At 41.9% G+C, this 22,186-nt stretch overlaps 1 protein-coding gene across 4 annotated transcripts in view; it reads right to left on the bottom strand.

Annotated features, from left to right (window-relative positions):
• brsk2a (BR serine/threonine kinase 2a) overlaps positions 1 to 22,186 on the bottom strand; it is a 174,334-nt gene that overhangs the window by 76,408 nt on the left and 75,740 nt on the right. For all 4 annotated transcript variants that reach the window (XM_034084351.2, XM_034084350.2, XM_034084349.2 and 1 more), the window contains exon 2: positions 2,789 to 2,883. In XM_034084351.2, the coding sequence (XP_033940242.1) occupies positions 2,789 to 2,883 (95 nt within the window). The remainder of the gene's footprint in view (positions 1 to 2,788; positions 2,884 to 22,186) is intronic.

Below are 22,186 nucleotides of genomic sequence, written 5' to 3' on the forward strand. Positions count from 1 at the left end.
AGCCATCTCCTCGTCTCCACAGACCCCTGACTCCCAAGGCCAGTCGGGGGAGGGACAGACGTAGAGGGACGACGTGTGTCATGGAGGACATGCACATACATATGAATAAGTGTGTGCCTGTATGACAAATGTACACACACTCGAAATGCGAGTGTACCGCCCATATGTGTGTATCAGTGTGTGTCTGCATGCGATGCACACACACACACCTGTCCAGGAGAGTCAAATCCTCCCCTAATGGCACCACAGGGACCCAGGACATTAGCATATTAAAAGGTGACATTTCACAGTGTGAGTCTTGCAGTGGAGTGCAACGCGATCACTGTGACAGTCTGACAGCCACACAGGCAAGTCTGAGAACAGACATGACACTGTGCAATGCCACACTATGGGAATATGCAAAAGTGGCTGGGATTCAGAAAACACCTGTCCAGGCACTGTGGGGTTCCACTGTTATGTTTAGTGTACAATTTTATAGAGAAAACTTTTACGATGGACCTCACAAAAAGTGTTGACTAATCGGTCAAGTCTCATCCTTTATTATAGATGCAAAATAAATCGACACATAGGCTTTGAGATATTATTATTTCAAGAGCAAATTAACAAGTCAATATACACACACACTGTACACACAAACAGAGAAATACTGACACTGCAACAATACTGCATGTGAACAGTATATCAACTAGATTTACAAACGACTGAACAATACCTGTGATTCATTGGGTGACAAACAGCACAAGCACACACACCAATCCCAAACAAGCATTGCTCATCATAGCCACACACACTAGATATACAAAGGAAAGACGGACAACAAAACCTACACTACATCAGGTGTGTCCTCATTAAAACGTTGTATCGACTTATTGATCAGTGTAAGTACCTCCACAAATAAAAATATGAAAGCACCACTTTTAATATTCTGTCTACCAGAGATGCCATCATAAGTGTCTTAAAATACTGTAAGTCAATAAGTAAAAAGAAAAACATAAAGAATGACAAAGCAACTTAAGGACGTTTTGGTCTGTAGTTTTGGTCTTAGCAAAATGTTCGACTAAGATGAGGCAGCCGTACAGAACAATGATTTGTAAAACTCAGTTTGAAAAACTGACATGCATAATTATTGTGATTGATTCAGGTTTTTGGCATCCACTCTCAAAGTCACAAGAAAAGTGTCTCTTTTCAGAGGAACACCATCCAGACGCACACATGCAACACGCAACTGAGAGAACAGGGACAATGGCTGAGTTCAGTAATTGGCTCTGAACTGCTGCTTCAGCAAAAGTCTTGGTCCTGTCGGAAAGCTGTCAGCGTTTGGCATTCTTAAAATCATTTCATCTGCAGGACAGCACCATGTGAAACCAGGTGTTTCACATGGTGCTGTCCTGCAGATGAAATGATGCTGGAGGACATTCTCCCGCCACCTTCCTCTCTGCTGTCACATGTTACGTCAACTACTGCTGCTAAAACTAATAATACTCCTTCAGTGCTGAGGCAACTGAAATGACCTGTCTTCCCCTCGTGAAAGCATTAGACTGCATGTGGTGCCAATACGTGAGAGAGAGCAACTTAGGGAGTAAGACAGCGATGAGTGAGGGAAAGTCGGGGAGACACTGACGCAGCAAGAAGCTGATTAATACCGACTGTTTATCAAACAGCAATATTCGAGCACTCGGCACAGAGCATTTCATCGGTGTAAGTGTAATGATGCTGCTGAAGAAGTGATACAAAACGAGGGATTTTCCATTTGCAGATAACCTTTACTGTGAGTAAACCCATCCGCAGCCACTCTTCCAGCTCATAAGCAAGCAATTACAGTAGCCACTCCTCTCTGCGTGTGTCCTGAGAAAGACCATTTTCAGGTTGTAGCATCTTGTTGTCCTCCATCTTGCCGCTCTTTTTGCTTTCTTTACAACAATTCCATCAACTCAAGGGCCAATTTTTGCAGCATTTGCAGCATTTCGCGTGGGCACTGAATAGAGCTGCCCAGCAGGAGCCCGGGGACATAATAAGACAAAAAATCCCTACCGTATCGTTCAAAACCGCGCTGTGTGGAAAACAGCAACATTATGAATAGGAGCGTTTCACCAGGACAATTTTGAAGCGCTTCGGAGTGAGGGTAAAGTAATTATAATTACAGAAAGCTGCGTTATTGTTGTGTTACCCAACGGTTTTTTGGGGGGCTTTGCCTCCTGGCAGGGGAGCTAAACAGCTGACTACTTCAGTTCAGTATTTGAAAAGGATGGAAATCAGCTGCTTCAAAGGACCCAGTGTCACCAACTCAGCCCGTGATTTCACTTTTCATGAGGCTTTTGATATAAGTCACTCGTATTTTAACCATTTGCAAGATCAGCCAATGATTTAAATATAAATTCCAAACCCACTCAAGCAGTCCTTGTATTTTTTGTGTATGTGTGTGCATGCTGATTGTAATTTTAAGTATAAAAGATGTTGATCTTTGAGGGACTTTCAGTTACAGTACAACTTTTGTGTTGCTTTTGTCAGCCAAGTCGCTTACTATTAATATTTAGGAGAGGGAGAGAGAGAAATGATCAAACGCCCAAAGACTTAAACAGGGACATGTGGCTGTTGAAAACTAGACAAATAATAAATGTTCTCGGCAATAAAGAACAAGGTAAACTCATTAAAACACCCAACTTGTATCATGTTTACATACATGGAAACATTTAAGTAAAAAAAAAGGAAATGTACGTCATAAGAGGTTAAACCGTACTACTTCAAACCTTATTTGTAAATCTGAAAGATCTGTAAACTGTGACCTTACCTTCATTAGTACTGACTCGCTGAGTTTCTCACGGTTGACAATCTTTATGGCGACTTTCTGGCATGTTACACAGTGGATTCCCAGCTTGACCAACCCTGTGAAAACAGACAAGAACACTTTTTAGTAGGTCAAACACTTGCAGGACTGACAGTAAGACAACGTGTGATCAGATGACACCAAGATAGCAAAGGATGCATCATTAGGCACTGGAGTGAATTTACAGTGCAATGACATTGAATTAAAGTGATGTGTGAAGAAAACAACATGTTTCCTTAGCTTATTACTCTTACACAAACTGATATCTAACGGCAATTTACATAATGCTGATAATGACTTCTGAAGTGTGGACAGTTCCTTAAAGAAACTGCCCTCTGGGGTTTATTTAAGTCATAAAGGCAGTAAGTAAGTGGGACATTGGTGTTATTGATTCCTTGTAGTAAATTGCTTGGATGCAGTTGTGTCGAGTTAACTCAAACAGACAATAAAATCTAGTGTTAACACACAAAGGTCAGTCTTTGAATGGGATTCATTATTGGCCATCGCTCCAAAAGTACAAGAATAACGCAACGATGCACTAAAAACTGTCGGAGTGTATATCAGTAAGACACTTTTTACACACATTTTAACAATCCTACAAAAAGTGCTCCCTTTGCTTTACAAGACTAACATCAATGCATGAAAATAGATTTGATAGTTTGACACGCAGCACCAGTCAGCTCTACTGGGATTCACACAGTTAATTTCTGCACTCGCGTTACTGACGGAAAACAAAACCCGCACTTTATAAATCCTGTAATTCGCCACAGAACCACAGGAGCAAAACCCTGCTCAAGTGTCCCCAGGTATCCCAAGTTAAACCATCAGCCACAAGCACTGAAGAAAACAAGCAGGGATACCCCAGTGAGTATACAGTTACACTGGAACAAAGTGGTGTGTATTTGATACAGGGGAGCCATGACAACAGCACCAATCCATTTTCTGCCAGGGACCACAGAGCTGCACACACAATCGAAACATGTTTCAGATAGATAGTTTACTTACAAGCCAAGACAAACACACACCCAAACACAAACAAATAGCGGGTCTCTATTATTGATTTCCCCAATGGCCCCACGGTGCTGCCGGGATGTGGAGACGTTAGAAGACGATTTTTGACTGAGAAAACTACAGCATTTGAGCTCTCCAATGGCTGGCACACAGAATTTATAAAAATACGGACGTGGACTAATTTGAAGGCTTTGATTTCTTGCCACTCCAGTGCTGGCAGAGATGTAGATGGTGGGATTAAGTTAACAAGTGTAACAACGATGTGCCTAAGAGCGAAATGGTTCAGTTACTATAAGAAGCATGTTGCTGCAGAGAAGTAACGTCCCTCATCAAACAGACATGATTCAGACTTTTAGCTCGCTCTCCCACTGTCTCACACAGTTTGATCTCTTTATTAACCAGCAGAAGAGGAGAGTCAATGGACTTGGACAAGTGGGGGAAGATAAGTATGCATAACCAAGTTTTCCTGATGCAATAGAAACAACATAGATTCAGGAGTGGAATGAGCAAAGGCAGATAGAGTATGAGACAAAGAGACGAAGTAAACAGAAAAGAGAACGTGAAAGATGAAGGGATAAAGTTAAAAAGATTGAGAATCAGGAATAGAAAATTATTCAAATGACAGGCCACAGATAATTAAGCAATAATGGAGAGCATTGAGTGGGCGTGAGGCTCTGGCTTGGGAGATGAGAGAGAGAGAGAGAGAGAGAATTACGGAGGGCAGATCAAGAGATAGGAAGGAATCACATTCTCAAAAGAAGAATATAAAATATGCAGAAAGATTTAGAAAAAGGAGATGAAGCAGTTGAGAAGGAAGGGGAACAACAGACAAAGCCATTAGCCCTGTGATGGTAATCATATGTTAATGACTGCTATAGAGAAGCTCATAAGTCATGATAAACACATTAAATAGAAAGTATCTGCCTCCAAACACATGCAAAGTTAACTGCATTATTTGCCTCTCTATCGATCTTGCTACAATGCCTGTGTTGTTGCAAACAGAGGATGCATTAGCAAGGGGGAAATGTGCAGGGGAAGACAGCACATTAGGATTTTACGACCACTTTAAGGATTGGAATGAACTCTCACAAGAAAGTTTAGTACATAATACAAAGGGACATAAGCCTCTGTTATACCACACACATAAAAGCCATGACTTAAAACAACAATAGCACTAATGGAAATGGTAAAAAACACATTTGAAAAACATCAACTTAAAAGCTCAGGTCATCATTTGTGGTCACTGGTGGTGAAAGAATAGCCGGCTCCTCATGATTCCTCACCTCTTCAGACCCAGCAGCGATGCAGCATTACACATCTTTCTAACAGGAGCTTTTTGGATTGGGATCTGTTCATATTATGGGTGTTGCGTGCATACATGCTGTTGTTTGCCAAGACTTGTCCATAATTTGTACAGTACATTTACAGTATCTTCCTACAAGCATGGCTCAGCCTCAACACCATTAGCGCATTTTAATCATTTCTAAACCACCATCATCACCTGAAAGAAACTAAAACAATATCCTAATGGATAATACTCAATGATTCCTCCCTGCTAACGTTCAACCCCAACTCCCTCTGCTTAAATCCTCTGCCCACAGGAGAAACATGCAGTAAAATAAACAAAACATGTATGTTGTAGTATCTAATCCACCTCTGACTCTCCATGACTGACCCATATGATCAACCCTGCCTCCCATCTTCTCTAATGTTCTGTAATGCGGTGATTGCCTGATACTCCCTGTGCCCCTTTCACCTGTCTGTGACTACACACCAGAGGAAGCTCTCTCAGCTCTGAGTGAACGTGCTGAGCTGAATCTGGAGTGGCAAGGCTTAGGGGGAGGGATGTCCAGGAGATGTCCTGGAAGACACAGGGGTTTCGTCTGGATCTGGCTGGGAAGAGCAGGTAGGCTGTCTTTGAACACAGCTTCAAACGCGAGGCTTTGACTGAGAGCACAAAGGATCCGAGCCTCGCGGGGGAATACAGAGAGGATTAAGGCTGCCGTTGCCAGTGTCCGTGCATGATTCTGTGTGCGAGCCAATGGATTACATTTCAAATTGATGTTATGTAGTTGCATGAGGATAAAAGATCAAAATAACTTTTTCAAACTAGTGTTTATAGACACGCATGCAACATGTGTTTGGATGGTTTCTTTGTAAGTTTAAAGCTGTTGCATTGCACTGTGTACTGAGTGTTACATGTATGTAATCTATTAACTGGAGCATGGAGACACTTGCGGCCTGGTATTGTCCCATACGGTACGCTTATATACTTTTCATTAACACACATATGGACAAAAGCAGGCAGTGCAGTCGACCTCAGTTTGCAACGCCACTGTATCAGCGAGTGCATCGATCTCCCCTCTACTTCCTCCTCCTCCCAGATCAATAGCACCAAAAGCTCTCGCCTTCACAACAATGTCAGAATAATGACACCAGCCTGGGACTTATGGGCCACCATCGACTGACCCGAGGCCTCCATCCCGGCTCTGGACTCTTTACTTTCCATGCCACTCTGTGATTAATGATCTAATGTTGAGGGATCGCTGGAGGAAGACGACACAGAAGAGAACTTTGGTCCATGGCTCAGTGAACGTCAAGAGCTGAGAAAAGTGTGGCTGCCACGTGCTGAAAGCCGCTGTCTTGCTTTAAGGCAGGGGTGTCAAACTCAATTTCATCGCGGGCCACATTCGCATAAAGGTTGCACTCAAAGGGCCGGTTGTAACTATATAAATATATAATATATATATATAAAATAATGTATTACATTACATTATTGCCTCTGAATTGGATTATTATGGGATAGGATAATAACTTAGTAATTAACTACGTCTGAAAACAGAAGTCCAGGGCAAATAATTGCAAGTCTCTTCAGTGCGCATGTCACAAAACGAGATGCATTGTGGGACATATCGTTTATGGGCAACGTGCTTCTGTAAAGTGGCATGTAACCGTATAATAAACGTATTATATATATGCAAGCTCTTGCGGGGCCACATAAAATGAAGTCGCGGGCCGGATTTGGCCCCCGGGCCTTGAGTTTGAGACCCCTGCTTTACGGTAATGGTTTCAATCATTTCCACTGCTGGCTTTGACAAATCAGAGATGAATCGTGACGTTTTTGGATAAAAGCTCAGCTGATTGCGTCCAGAGGCGGCCATTTAGGAGAAACAGGCTGGACAACTGACAATCAGAATAGTCAATGAAAGTAGGTGACGGAAGGAAGCGAGAAGGAAATAAAAACATGCCGGTGCGCTAACTCATTACTAATGAAAACAGTTCATTAACAACAATATCTGCACAGAGTTGTAAAAATGTAATCAACTCTTTTTTTAGAAAAACATTCTGGCTGTTCCACTGCTGCTCTGCATCATTGAGCCATGTGCCAGCACTGGCTTCATAATGAGCTTTCTGTCTCACTTCACTGTCTCTTTAGAAGTGATTGTGTTTCATATCACAGCTGAACTACTGAAAACATTTCTAATGAATGTCAGGATATATTCATTACAAGCGCTGATGTATTTGAACTTTTTAAATATAGGAACTTCCTGTCAAAGATATATAAGTCATGTTCCTTTGGGCCTTGGGATTTAAAGAATATTTTCAACTTTACACATACAGGGGGCCTTTTTTTTGTGTACTTATCGTCATCAGTTTATATTATAAGATGTTGTCAATTACATGTGTTATAGCCAAGTTGAAAGAAATATCGGAACCCTTTGGGGTAGCAGCAAGGCAGTTTTTGTGAATGAGCTTTAGTAGACTATAAAGTAAGAGCTTTGCACTTTTTTAAATATTTTCGGAGCTTTGAGGGGCCGAGTTGCTGGCATGTTTATGTTTGCCTTCCTCTGCCTTCCCTTAAAGCTGTTTATCCTTGCCAAGCAGCCAGAAAAACCCTCAGTCCCAGTGTAAGTAAACCTGTCTCCTTCAGTGTTAGTGAAAGCCTGGTCGATCAGAGATGGATTTATCATCTGGCAGTGCTGGGACATCCAGGTAGGAGCAGGAAAGACCCTGATCCTATTTCCCCTTCCATTCATCTGAGACGAATGAGAGCCGGGGAGAGGAACACCCTGCTTGAGCCTAGGCTGTTTATGGTATCCTTCTAAGTTCTAATCACACACACATCTACAGAGCCACACACACGCAAAGTTTTCAGCTTCATCACAGCACTGGCATTCATGCGGTTAAAGATCATTACTGGATAGCTTTGTTTCCATTTGGAAGCGACTACTAAGAGAGGAGAGAGGAGGATGAAAAGAGATGTCTCCACTTGCGCACCTCTCTCACTTTTAAACTTGATCTTTCAGAAGCCCTAAGCCAATGCCGGCAGATGGTAGTAGCTTATGCTGGCTTAGCTTCCTCTCCCTGAGGCACTGGCTCTGAGAAGCTCGTTGCCCTTAGGCACAGATCTGTGAGCTGCTTTCCGCTACTGCTCCCTAAACCTGAATGCTCTACGTGGAGGCTACCGCTCTGCACTGAGATCAGTGTTTGCAAGGAAACACAATGTGTTACTCGAGGCTTATTCCTCCAGCTTCTTCTGGCCATATGGAAAGCCCCTGTAACAGGGCGTGGGAATCCCGCCACCGGGGCAAAGGGCAGGAGTTGAAGACCTATCATCAACCACCACTGCTCCGTGCACTGTCTGCCTTCGTATCTCTAGGTGTTCTTCACCACGAGTGAAAAGCACACAGACTGATTTAATAACAGGAATATCGATTAGTCAAAAAGTCAATTATGCTGTCTTTTGTGTTGTTAGTTCTACAAACATTCTCAATATACTTTCTGTAATAATAAACTGCTATTTAGGATGTGACTAGAATAGAAGACTTTATATTCTTTATTACAATTTGTACATACTGTAAGTGACTAACGCAGATATTACATGAGATTGTCTTTATCTATTAAGAGAAGAGAAATGTAGTGAATCCCTCCTTCAAATGTTGTATATATATAGAAAAAGACTAAGCGATTCTATTAAGTTATTTTTCTGACTAATGTTTCCTTCTCATCAATCCAGAAAAGAGAGAAAGAGAGGGAATATACTATCAGACAGCTGTTGAGTCACACTGTGCAGGAGGGAGACAGCGTGTCAAAGATCAAACAATGCTCACAGTATCAATGAATGCACTCACTCATGCCGTCTGTCTCTCTCACCGCTGTTTCCTCATTCACTAAATCTCTATCTCCTCCATCGTCAGCCGTGACGTTAGTCTACCCAGCCTCAATCCCTGTGCAACCCTCTAAACCCTACCAGCCAAAGCAACAGCAACAACATCAGTAATAACACAGGCCCAGACCAACAGAACAGCTTCAAAAGCACGAAGAGCAGTTCAGCCCTGGAGTGCTGGAGCGAGGAGGGAGGTACACGGACACGTGCATACAGAAAACTGTTTAGTCTGCATGAAATAAGACATCTGCTCAACAGCTAAAGGAGCTGTTGAGTTAACTCCCTGCACAAAACAGATCTTTTGTTAAATACAATAATAATGGCACTGACAGAAATGTGGAAGTTGTTTTTATCTTTCAAGGGCACCTTTGAGATGTTAGTTAGGTGACTTCTTGAACATGCAGCTGAAGGGTGATTCACTTCATTACAACTAATACAGTCGTGTGGTCTCACAATGTTTTGGAGTTACTGTTAATTGAAGGAGAATGCATTAAATAATATAGATCTAAATCATTAGCAATGGTTCAGATATGATCAATGTTTCTCCATCGGAAAGCCAATTGACTTGATGTGTGACCCGGTACACAGCTCTGAATATTCTGAGATACAATTACCGGCTTTCAGCCTCTGATTTTGCTACTCAATTCAAGGCTAAATGTGTCTGGTCACAATTTACCTTTCATTTACACTGTAGCGTTAATAGTAGTGCTGTCAAAATTATCGCGTTAACGGCGGTAATTAATTTTTTGAATTAATTACGTTAAAATATTTAACGCATTTAACGCATGTGCAGAATGGCCCGCCCCATACGTGCCACCAGTGGCAGCGCCAGGGTATGAATGGGGTAGGCTACACCCATACCAAGAAATGTTTTAGCCCTACCATGAAAAATGATGTTAAAGTAAGCAAACTAAAGTCTGCCAACTCGCGCGGAGTAAATTGCACCGACAGCAGTTAGTAAGATTGATTTCAGTAGCCACGGTTTTGAAAACTTTTGTCACGTAGTGATCGTCTTCTCAATAGAACATCTTTGATAACGGCGTGGTGGTGTTGCAGGAAGTCCCGACGGAGCATACTTTTGCTGTAGTACAGCCAGGGGTGCACATAACTGGTACGCAGGTTATGTGCGTAATCTGAAATGCGTACCGTCACTTGTGTCTCAAAGCGCATTTGCGTACCGACGTACTTGTGAAGCTCTTCCAGAAGGCGGTTAGATCACCGGACGACAGAGTCGGTCTCCGTGTGCACAGACAGGGCTGCTGTTAACGTCGGTCTGTACAACGGAATTCTGCCAAAACTACGCCAACCGGCTGCGGAGGGAGACTCCCCCCTTCACTGGAGAACTGCGCTAAAACAGCTGATCACAACGTTCACACTCTGTGGTCACGAAGTACTCCACTAGCGCCCCCCCTCTGTCGACTTTCCTGAAGTACTCCCCCGTTGATAGAAATCAACACGTAATGAATTAAGACCCCACGGTTTGATGATTGATAGGTGTGTGGGGTGTCTTTCATTTTGACACACAGACAAATGTTATAATAAACATAGATACTGTATGTTAAATGGATATATCCGCCTTCTTTCATGTATCTTTCCATTCCCACAACAATATACATAAATAAATGGCATATTTTGGACATAGTTCGAATGGTGATTAATCATGATTAATTAATTTTTAAACTGTGATTAATCTGATTAAAAATGTTAATCGTTTGACAGCCCTAGTTAATAGTGTTAGATTTGCAGACATCTTATTGTGATAAATCGACCATATTAAAAACACACAATGTATCCACAAAAGTAAACATCCAAGTATTCTCTACAGCAGCTAGCATTTCCTCCCTGAGTGTGTTTATATAAACTGTATTACGGTGTGAATGTTTGTTTTTGGCTGTTTGGGTTATAAGTAGAAGGGGCACATTGGTGTGGGAGCGCACATTCCATGTACACGACTCCATTTACATAATACAGCCCAAACAAATACAAACATAAAATGTGTTCTGGGTGGCTTCAAGGCAGTTAATCTATTTTATACATTCTGAAACAAGTGCAAGCACGATTTAGAGAATTGCCAAAAGGCAGTAACTACTGAAAGATCCACTTAGTTATAACATGCTCTCTGATTGGCGGATCGTATACAACTCCCACCCTCTTGCAGCCTCATCATCAGCATGTAAATATATGTATGCATGAGTCCTCAGAAGCTCATCACCTGCACGGTGGAGGATGCAAGCTTCATACACTCTTATTTGAGCCAGAAAGACACACAAGTCTCATTGCCAGAGGGAACTAATGCGTGATTGCACAGCACACAATAGCTCAGGAAGTTGAGGCTGTCATATGTTTGACTGTGCAAAAAGTTCCTGGATGTTGTTGCTGACTTGCTGGAAAAATATGGCACATATACCAATATTATCATGTTTGCCAGAGATCCACACTCAAGACACAATCTCAGATGCTGCAGGTTTTGTGGATTAAACATGCAAATAACAGAAAAATCAGGGGAAGAGAGTTCGCCTTCTGGGAGGAGGCAGTCTCCCCCGTTACGTTGATCAGACACAGTGGGTTCTCCTTTCTTCTGAGTCTTACTGCAGAGATGTCATTGCAGATTCAAAAGATACCACTCTGAATTCTGGCCTGATGTGACTGGAGTTTAGGTCAAAGAGCTGAGTGAGAGTGACACTGTCAGAGGAATGTTCTGCACTAATCCCACACGGGAACATCAAAGCAAACATGAATGAAACCAACGTCAGAGGAATAAGAGAGGGATGAGAGGAGAGATGGAGAAAACTAATAAAGAAAAATAAAATTGCGACAATGAGGCCATTGACAGGGATTTGGAGAAACACTGATAAGGATAGATAAATAGAGTGAAGCTGGGAGAGATATAGTCAAAACACAGAGAGAAAGTAGGGCCTAGGTGGGCGGGGCAGGGAGACTCAGATCTATTTTGAATGCCTCTGACTGGGGATCAGCAAAAGGAATGTATAATTACAGCCTCATGAATAATGCAAGCCGGGTTCTTTTAATTAGCCACACCAGGCCCGATGCAGCAACCACAGCAGACGACACACACACACACAAGATAAGTTGTCTACACAAGATCATGTTGCCGGTGCGCATGTGTGTCACTTCAAACATATGTGTGTGCATGCTAAACATGTGATCGCACACTCCTCCAGGGAGACAGGAGTCAAATAAAAAGGCGACATGATGAGCAAAGGATCGGTGCCTTGGTGATGACTCTCTGATAGGCTTCACAGTGAGAGGAGCCACCACTCAAAGAGCGGCACACTGTCTGCCTGTCATGTGTTAGATAACCCCCAATATAAAAGTATGAATTATTAAACATCCGAGTGGATAATATTACAAAACCTTGCTGCAGCCATTGAAAGAAACACTGGCAGTGGCAGCGCGGTCTTTCTCTGATTTTAAACACACATATTCAACACGAACCAGCATGAAAAATCAAGACATTTCTGGCACACAAACCATGTCGAGACTCCAATTGTGTGGGCGAGAAAAAATAAATCTAAGAAGCAATTAATCAAACCTTTTTCATCTATAATTCAGCTTGAGTTAATTAACAGTGTTTGGGTTATGTCTGCAACATTTTCATTATCAAACATGGGTGAAGCCGGAACAGACTTCAGGGCGATGAGTTCTCATCAATGTGGCCTGATAAGATTGAAATGGATGGTCAAAGCTCAACCAGGAAAAACTCAACTTTACTCTGTCCGCACATCAAGAGAAGACAGGAAGCTGAATCCAAGTTGGAGCGACACATCAAGAGGCCGGCAGGATGTTATTTGGTTGTTATCTGGCAACTCGACTTCTCCCATCTTCAGAGCCTCAATTTGTAAGCTAATTTGTTTCTGGCAAAGACAGGCTTGAGTACAGGAGAGGATATTGGATGTAATTCGATGTCTCATTCCATCTTCGCTTGTTGATTTGAGTTTAATTGGCAATGAGGGTGCTGCGTGCCGCTTTGGGGCAGGCAGGGGAGATGACGGCTTGAGCACATGTACCAAAAAACGAGTTTAACATGGATGGCAAGAAGCACCCACTCAGAGGTACAGACTTCAGAGCACACGGCTGAAGTTAAATACATCAAACACAAATTTACAAAAATGGATGAACTGAAGTATCCTTCTTTTATTTTCTTGCTTCTATATGAACAACTTTAAAATATACTACTTTTTGACATCTAGCCCATGAGTTAAAAGGGGAATAACAGCAGGAAGATTGTCCGAGGTCAGCACAAACCCGCCATTAACTCCAATATGGACAAGGTCGTTCCTTTATACCACTGGTGTTTGGATCTAAGGCAGAACAATCTATAGGGGGAGATTGTGTGTGTGTTAGAGGTAGGGGGCCGCCTCCTGGTGTGTGGCATTGATGCACACGCACTCTTTTACAGATCAAAAGTCAACAGGTGTTTGAGTGTTTTTTTCTTTCCTGGCTTGTTTCCGTCCTTCCTGTGTCTTTGAAACACCTTTATTCTCTACTAGCGAGGAACAACCGCTGTGCAGGAGAAGGTCAAACGTTCCCCATTAGTGTATCAGAAACATCTCAATGTCCAGAAACAGCAAAGACAAGACATCTACAGCATGTAAGATCTTCACCACTACTATCTTCATGACAAATCCAAGCAACTTCACAAAGTATTGCATACAGAAGGATGCTTCTGTCCACATGTTGACTGTAATTCTAGATCTTGGTGAAAACAACGGTCACTGACATGGTTCAAGTTGTTCGATGTATTCAGTAATCTTTTGAATTTTCTATGAGCACAATTAAAAAACTCCAATGAAAGCACTTACAAATTGTCAATTTTTCAGAGGTTGAGAATGCTTCGGATCTTGGCCAGCAGATGAATGAAGTAAGAAGATTTAGGCACAAAATACGTTTTCTACACATTCAAAATACATTATTATTTACCCTTTTTCACCGACACCACCTTTTTGAGTGCTGAAATGAGTGGACATTAATAATTTGACTTGGAATGCATTCCTGTTTTCTCTATTTTTACATCTATGCATAATCCATGTCACACATCCTGCAGAGCACGACAACACGTAGTCATAAAGACTCATTTGCACATCATCTTAAAAAGGGACATGACCGTTTGTTTTGCTCCGAGACGTTTTCTTTCAAATTGCTCTTTTAAATGTATGTCCACTGCTGCTTCTCCCAGTTAGATATATTAAATAAGAACCTCCATCTGAAGCTACATAATGTCTCCACTAGCAAATATTGCTTGTTCATAGCATGACAATTTATCGGGCCATGGGCCATCCCAGGGGGTGGGGCTGCGGATGAAGGCGGAGAAAGGCTGTGGTGTTGCAGGGAAGAGAACATGCAGAGCTGAGCGAGGTGTCATGGCGGGAGGTTGGGTTGGTAATTACCCAGAAGCCATTGGTGGAGCTGTTGACATCTCTCTTGAGGAGTGGGATAATTTGAGCGAGTCTTCTGACTAAATCAATGCGTCAGCTGCAGCTAGCTCATTACCCAAGCCACCGCTGCATCTCAATGAGGCAACATGGGAATTTATATTAGCCACAAGAAGCTAGATCTCTCTCCGTCTTTATCTCTTTCTTCCTTTTCCCCCCCGGTAGCTTGAGTCCCTCTATCATTTTCATTTCGTGCCCTATTCCCTCTCCTCAGTCAATCAGTCACCGTTCCTTCCCACTCAGTCTCTACTTTTTTTTTCTGTTGACTGAGACGTCGCTCTCTTTTTTCTGCAACCCACCATCCCCATTTCTCCTGAGGAACACATGGAGGGATGACTCTGCTGTTGCATCATGTGTTTCCACCATAACAACAGCGGTTTGTGTGTGTGCGTGTGCGTGCGTGTGTGTGCGTGTGCGTGTGCGTGTGTGTGCGCCAGTCTGTAAGGGAGAGTTTGTGAGAAAATATCCAATTTGAAAACACAAGTACAAAAAGAGAACGTTTAAAAGAGGAAAATAATGCTGTGTGTGTGTGTGTGTGTGTGTGTGTGTGTGTGTGTGTGTGTGTGTGTGTGTGTGTGTGTGTGTGTGTGTGTGTGTGTGTGTGTGTGTGTGTGTGTGTGCATGTGCGTGTGCGTGTGTGTGTGTATTAGGTGGTACATTTTCGAAATTCATTTATTTTAAGCTCCAACCACCGGAATTTGTTATGATAGTCAAGAAAACTCTCCTGGTGAATTTTATTCAAATTCCAACAACATTTACCCCTCCCTCATCAACCTTGAAGTTTAGCTTCAGTAGGGTGGTCCTTAAAACTGAAAGTCGGAAAGTCTAAGCTCCAACCCCCAAAATGCATTCGATGAGGGGTAAATGTTGTCAGATTGAGGAAAACATTCACCAGGAGAGTTTTCTTGACTAATAGAATGAATTCTGTGGGTTGGTTCAATTTTAAGGACCACCCTAATGTGTATGGTTACGTTGTGTTCACTGCACATGTGTGTTCCAGTGAGTAACATCCCACTTCTGAATGGAATTGAAAGCGGTTCTGGAGAAAAGCCAATCCCCAGATTGCCTGCTTTCTCTCACGTCACAGGGCTTGGCCCTTTGCCGTGTACAAAATGTGAAGATACACACACACCGCAGACACACAGAGAAGTAAAGTAGACTAATCATACCAAGGGCACTCCACCAAAAGTCAATTTCACCTGGCCTTTTTACAGAATAAAGAATGACACGAGAGAGAGTCTTACAAAGAACAGGGAAAACTCTGACCGAATGGTAAAAAGCTAATGAAAAAAAAGCGGGAAGAGGAAATCAGGCCTGAGAAGTATGTTGACCAAAGAAAGAACAGCTAAATGTAATGGAAGAGTAAATTGAAAAGGCACACAAAGAAGAGAAAAAGATGTGTCTATGAAAGTACAGATATCTGCTCAACATTAATTGAGTTCCTCTGATGTCAGCCTGTCAGTACATACTGGACTGCAGAAGCCATGAGCCGCTGAGAGTACATACAGTAAAGAAGTAGGACTAGGAGCCCTGCTGTATCCGTCAGCTTCTCACCAGAACTACAGTTTGTAAAAAAAAAATTACAATATATTTTTGGCAATATTGCAAATTAAAAACGACATGAATGTTTACAAGATATCAACAAGTAACCAAGGTTACTGTCTACATCCAGCTTTCTGTAGCCAAAATATTGAAATATTGAGTTGACGTTGGATTTCAAATCTGTCAATAATAAAAATATGCTTTTGAAATGTTCTTTATGCAATTTGCATGTATTTGTTAATTGATAGAATAAAACTATGAATCCCTTGAGTAGACATATATTTCCTTCACTGAATCTTTTCAACAATATTAATTAGCAAAAGGAAGCTATACTCTGAAAACTGATCAATTGGAATTTACAAAGAAAGATGCATAACAAAAGCTGATTTCAGTTAAAATATTAGGATATTTAGCTTTCTCTGTTATATGGTACTATAATAGAATATATGTGAGTGTAAGAGCCATTTATGTACATTATTTTATGGTAATGAATTATGGTTTGGTTAGCCAATTGAATATTATTTTGAGCTGAATAACTATGAATTATTATTGTACTGTTTTTGTAACGTTTTATCTTGCTTATGGACAGCTCTAGTTTTATGTTTTGTTATTATTTATAGAAAGCAGAGTAGCGTGCTTGGGTATAAATGACGCTGCCAGCATGACACAACAGGAAGTCTAGAGAGGAAGTTGGAAAAAGTTTTTGACCGCACACACCCGTACGACTGGGATTTGTTTGTTTATATGTTTAAATACCGTGCAAAGGTTGCACGTCGGCATTGGGCCGCCAGCTGATCCATTGAACTTCCTAATAAAGCACTTGAATGGAACGAGCAAGGTATTTGGATTTCTTGAACATACGCGAGTCAATACTCGAATTCGCCTCCTAGACTAAGTGGCCTTTGAACATTCCTTTTTTGCATAATTGGCCACTACAGTGGGTTTTGAAATGTTGTAGTCGACTGTTCAACCAAAATAAATATGTTGGAGACACCACTGTTTCTGAAAAATTACCGGGAAAACTAATCTTTAAATCTATCAATAATGGGAATTATTCTTAGCTGCAGCTCTAATCCTGAGTGACATTGCCATGCAGTGTGGCACACTTAGGATTTCATCCAGTGTTACGCACTCTATGATATTACATAAAGGCTCATGTTATGTAAACCAGAGCAGGGCAGCTAGCAGACCCCTAACATTAACCCATTACTCACGCTGATATTGGTATTACATAGCCAAAGAACATATTTAATTCAGGAAGCTCCAAGAGAGGACCGTCTCTACAGAATTTTTTTTTTTTTTTTAATTATACAAAAAATCTATAAACTCATCATTGTCTTCATTTCGGGCTTGGTGTTTCTAAAATGTCACCGGTCATTTTGTTACACCTCACTGCAGCCCTACAGCGGCAGTGAACTTTTAGAGAGCTCTGGTGCTGTCTTGTTCATCTCGAAGGCCGTCGGCGGGCGAAAACGAATGCAGTCATTAAAATGATAATGATACAGTCAGAGAGACTAAAGACATATTGATCAGGAGTCTTTTCCCCACATGCAGGGATGATTGGGACTGCATGTGCGTCTGTGTGTGCAGCATAATGCAATAAGTGTTTGTCTGTATTGTCAATAATACAAGGAATGTTTACTGCTGGACATAAGGATGCTCAGACAGTCAATTTGTACCATTAAGTGATCAAATCACACACACGCAGACAGCATCAGTGCAGGCGGTGCTGAAACATTAGTCATGTTTGCAGGGCTGATGATGACTTTTATATATCATGTTAATGCTCATGGAGCTGTCACAGGAGCCTTGCAGACACTGGAGGTATCCCTGACATGCTTATTACATGTTGTACATCACTGGACTGGGACGTGTGTCCTGGCATAACGGCTGTGAATGAGTCTGTCACAATGTCATGATGCATGTTGCACTTCTGTGATGGATGTGTGCGAGGCGGGTTAGGACTTGCTACATCACTTGACCATCAAAGAGAGAAACACGAAGACCTGAAGACCTGAAGACCCCTTTTCACTTCATATCCTTCATAAAGCAAGGGCTGTCCTTCGTCTGGTTCACGCTCATAATGATGGAAAAACTCAAGTTCAAGTAAAACCAATTTCTGCATTCCTTTACTCGTCCTTCACTGGCCCATCTCATTTTCAAGAGGTGCACTCTCCGTGCGCGTCTGAACGGCGACTGCCAATCAAGATGTCAGCAGGGCTGATGGACAATGCTCTCAGACACTGATGACAGATGGAGAGGCTCGAGAGGGGTTGGGTTCATGTCAAGGGCCCTGTATAGTGTTGCTATGGCGACAAAACGGAGGGAGAAGTGGTCTGTGATGGACACTGATGGCCGGGTGGTCCATACCAGAGGGTAAAGTAAAAGGAGGGAAATGCGTGCACTTGTGGTTAGTTAAGCATGCCTTCTTAAATGAGCATACATGCAGAGGTGACACATTAGTTCTAGTGTGTGTGTGTGTGTGTGTGTGTGTGTGTGTGTGTGTGTGTGTGTGTGTGTGTGTGTGTGTGTGTGTGTGTGTGTGTGTGTGTGTGTGTGTGTGTGTGTGTGTGTGTGTGTGTGTGTGTGTGTGTGTGTGTGTGTGTGTGTGTGTGTGTGTGTGTGTGTGTGTGTGTGTGTGTGTGTGTGTGTGTGTGTGTGTGTGTGTGTGTGTGTGTGTGTGTGTGTGTGTGTGTCAGAGCTTAACTTGCAAACCACTGTATGTGGAGAGTTCATGTCAAAGACACACAAGAAAATTAGACACACTCTGCCTGAAGCTGATGACGCAAATTGCCTCATAGCTCTGGCTTGGTGCAGCGCTCAAGTGCTGAGGAACAGTTAGAGGGATGAGGAACAGAGAGAGGAGAGGAAAGAGAGTGGAGGCGACGTTTACACTGAAACCAAAAATCTTTTTTTTGCGCATATGTGATCTTTTTGTTGTTGTTGTTCAACAGTGTCAATCTGATCTTTTCAATTCGGATTATTGCCACTTTCGTATGCGGTCCAAAATTAGATACAAGTTACATTTCTTGCGACCTACTGTAAGTCTGAACTGTCCTTTCTTAATTCTTACGACTTTTACAGTACGTCATTCTAAATCGACATCTGTGCCAATACAGCAGGAGAGTCTTGCTGACAGACGTGGTTTAAATCAGAAACACACACACCCTTTGACCAGTAATAGCACAACTAAAGTCTAAGGAGATGTAGCCGAGTCCGTGGGTGGAATGAAATCTGTCCTCCCATAAATGTACGCCAAGGCCATCATTGAAAGTAAGATTACCACTAAGCTGAATGAACATCATGTGACTCTATGAAGGAATGACTCGCCTACTCAGAGAGAGATAGAGCACTTAGAATAAAAAGTGTGTGAGGAGTGAGTTGCGGTGAAAGGTGTGTTTGGTACCAGTACCAGCTCCAACCAGATGGGGGCTCCCTTTCACCTGCACCTTGCCTCATCCCCAGTCCACCTTTTCTCACCCGTTTCCATTCACACTCTCCTCATATCTCTGCCAGAAAGACCCTTTATATTTGCCTTGTAACTTTGTTTGTACTTGATGTCTTTTCAACTACCCTCCCCCTTTGTGATTCTGTTTTCTCTCTCTCTCTCTCTCTCTCTCTGCCCTTCTTTCATATTGCTTTCAATCTCACCCCCATTCTGTCTTTCTCTCTTTATGATGGTCTCTTTTTGCAGGCACTGCAATCCTGTCCAGCCACTGTGATTTTACTGCAGAGGCACACAGAAAAGAGGAATACCCAACAAAACAAGACAATTGGAGAGAAAAGGGATAAGAGGTGGAGAAATAAGCAGAAAGAGAGTAAAAGACAAAGAACTGAAAATAGTGGACATGTGTTTTCTGGACGTAAAGGATACACTCATGAACCCACAACACACATGAGCTTCAGAAAGCAAGTGATCCGTAGTCACAGGGATGTTGAGGAGACAGTGCCTCTGTTGCTATGAGAGGAGCGAGGTAGGAGGAAGGGAAGAGAGAAAAGAAAGGTTGATGGAGAGACGGTTGGACGCACAGAGCAATAACATGGAGGTGAGGAGGAATGTGGAACATAAATGGTGTCCCTGTCGATTAGACCACAGCTGTGTAGTGGAAACACCACCTTCCCCCCATCTGTAATGTCAGTGATTTCACATACCATCACCTCAGTGCAGAGCTACAGCTACAGCCTTAGCAAATGAAGGGGAACCACGGGGCAGAAGAAGAGCGGAGTGAAGAAGAAGGAGACTGAAGCAGCAGGAAAATAGAAACATGTATGGAAAAAGACACGAAAGAAAGAAGCTAATGAGAGAAATGAGAAATGAAAGAAGAGAGAAACATACAGTATTCTAGATCAAAGTAGTGGTACACCTACAGTATGAGTTGCTGTATTGATAATGTTCCCTTGCATAGCTCTGTCCATCAATAGACTAAGCGCCATGGCAACCACACGAGATGCCCTGTTGACAAGTTGATGAACAGCCAAGCTAATGCATGAAAAACCATGGCATCCAATTTCCCCTTTCACAATCTTTAAAAAACAGTGTTACCTCACTAGAGTGAAAAATTAAGAATTCAATATCAGTGTTGCTATTCCACACTTTTGTGTAAACACCAGTTTAAGATGCCTTGTTTTTGCACTGCGAAAAACAATTAACTTTTTCCTCTTTCCATGAAGAAGAGTTACATTTACGGTTTAAAGCTAGCCATTAATGTGTGAACCAGGAGTATCCAGTAGGCACTCGTCGGCACACATGCAACGATCTGAGCACCACTTGTGCTGTAATCAGCCTTTAAATCTTTATTATTGGGTAATTGTATAATTTCCATCTCGATAATGGAAACACAGATTTTGTGAACACAATTGCAAAGTGTTCATTTGACATGCCTTCTACAGTTTCTTGCCGCTTTTATTTATTCAGAAGCGTAATCGCAGCAACACTGTGCTTGGTAGGGTTTCACAAAAGACAATCTCATGTCAAATAAAAAGAAAGGTAGATCTCAAGGTTTGATGTTTGGCAGCACGTGCGGTAAACCATGAACAGATGACTATATCTTACCTGGTACGGTAAAATAAGGAGTTTCAGATGAGGTGTTGTGGTTCCATCCATGCAGGGACAGAAAAAAGAGAGAGAAAGAGAAACAAAGTTAGTGACAGGATAAGATCAACAGAACAAAATAGTTTCAAGGCACACATTACTTTATCATCAAATGTATGACCAAGCAGATCCCATCAAATCCCAAATGACAAGGAAGTGATTAAGAAGGCATACGTGCCAATCTGAGAAAGAGACTACACTGGGTTTAAGGTGGATTTACACTGTATTACTCCTGTATTACTCCCCTGGCATCACATGTTGCCTTTCATAGGCCGTTTGAAGTTACCGCACAGATGTTGCCGTCTTCTTCTTTTCCTTTTTTTCTCATAGCATGCAAGAGATTTTCCACTTGCTCTTTCCCTCAACCTCGCTCAGCACAGTGTGACACTCCTTCACTCTCCCTCAACCTCCCCCCATCTCTCCATCTCTGTCCCCATGATCACAGAGGGAAAGTTTTATCCGACAGAGAAGCATCTTTTGAAAAGTTGTTGGGGATAGTCTCAGCAGAGGGGAGAGGAAAAGGAATTAGACGTTGAACCTGAAAGGCACATGTTCAGCTAGCATGCTAACCTCTGCGTGAATGCAAACACACACACCACCAGCATACATTAAAAAGGTATTACTGTATCACGTCGGTTGAGGAATAAATGCATCTTCCCAACAAGTATGATTTTGCACATTTCAACTGTCTTTTTAATATTCCCTTCACTTCAATTTCTTTTCAGAATTGACGATGTATGTTTAAAAAAAACGATCATCTTGGTTCATAACTTTATGCATCCTGAAAAGTATTCTAGTTTCTTTAATCTTGGATATCATTTTTGTAGTTTTTACCATGATTTCCATTGTTTATGACAAATATGTGCTTCTTCCTCTGTGAAGTTATATATTTACAGTTCACCGTCATGTACTCCTCCAAATATGTTTGGCTAACTAAATCTCCTTTTCAAAAGTGTTACAAAAATGTATCATCCCAGTTAAAAAACTAAGATGAAAGCATTTAAAAACCTTTCAAATCAACCACAAGCAAAATATGTATTCAAATGTGTAGGGAAAAACCTTTAAAGCTATGAAAATACTTTCTATACGTATATGAG

Source organism: Pseudochaenichthys georgianus, chromosome 6 (assembly GCF_902827115.2).
Source record: "Pseudochaenichthys georgianus chromosome 6, fPseGeo1.2, whole genome shotgun sequence".
In the NCBI taxonomy this organism is placed as follows: domain Eukaryota; kingdom Metazoa; phylum Chordata; class Actinopteri; order Perciformes; family Channichthyidae; genus Pseudochaenichthys; species Pseudochaenichthys georgianus.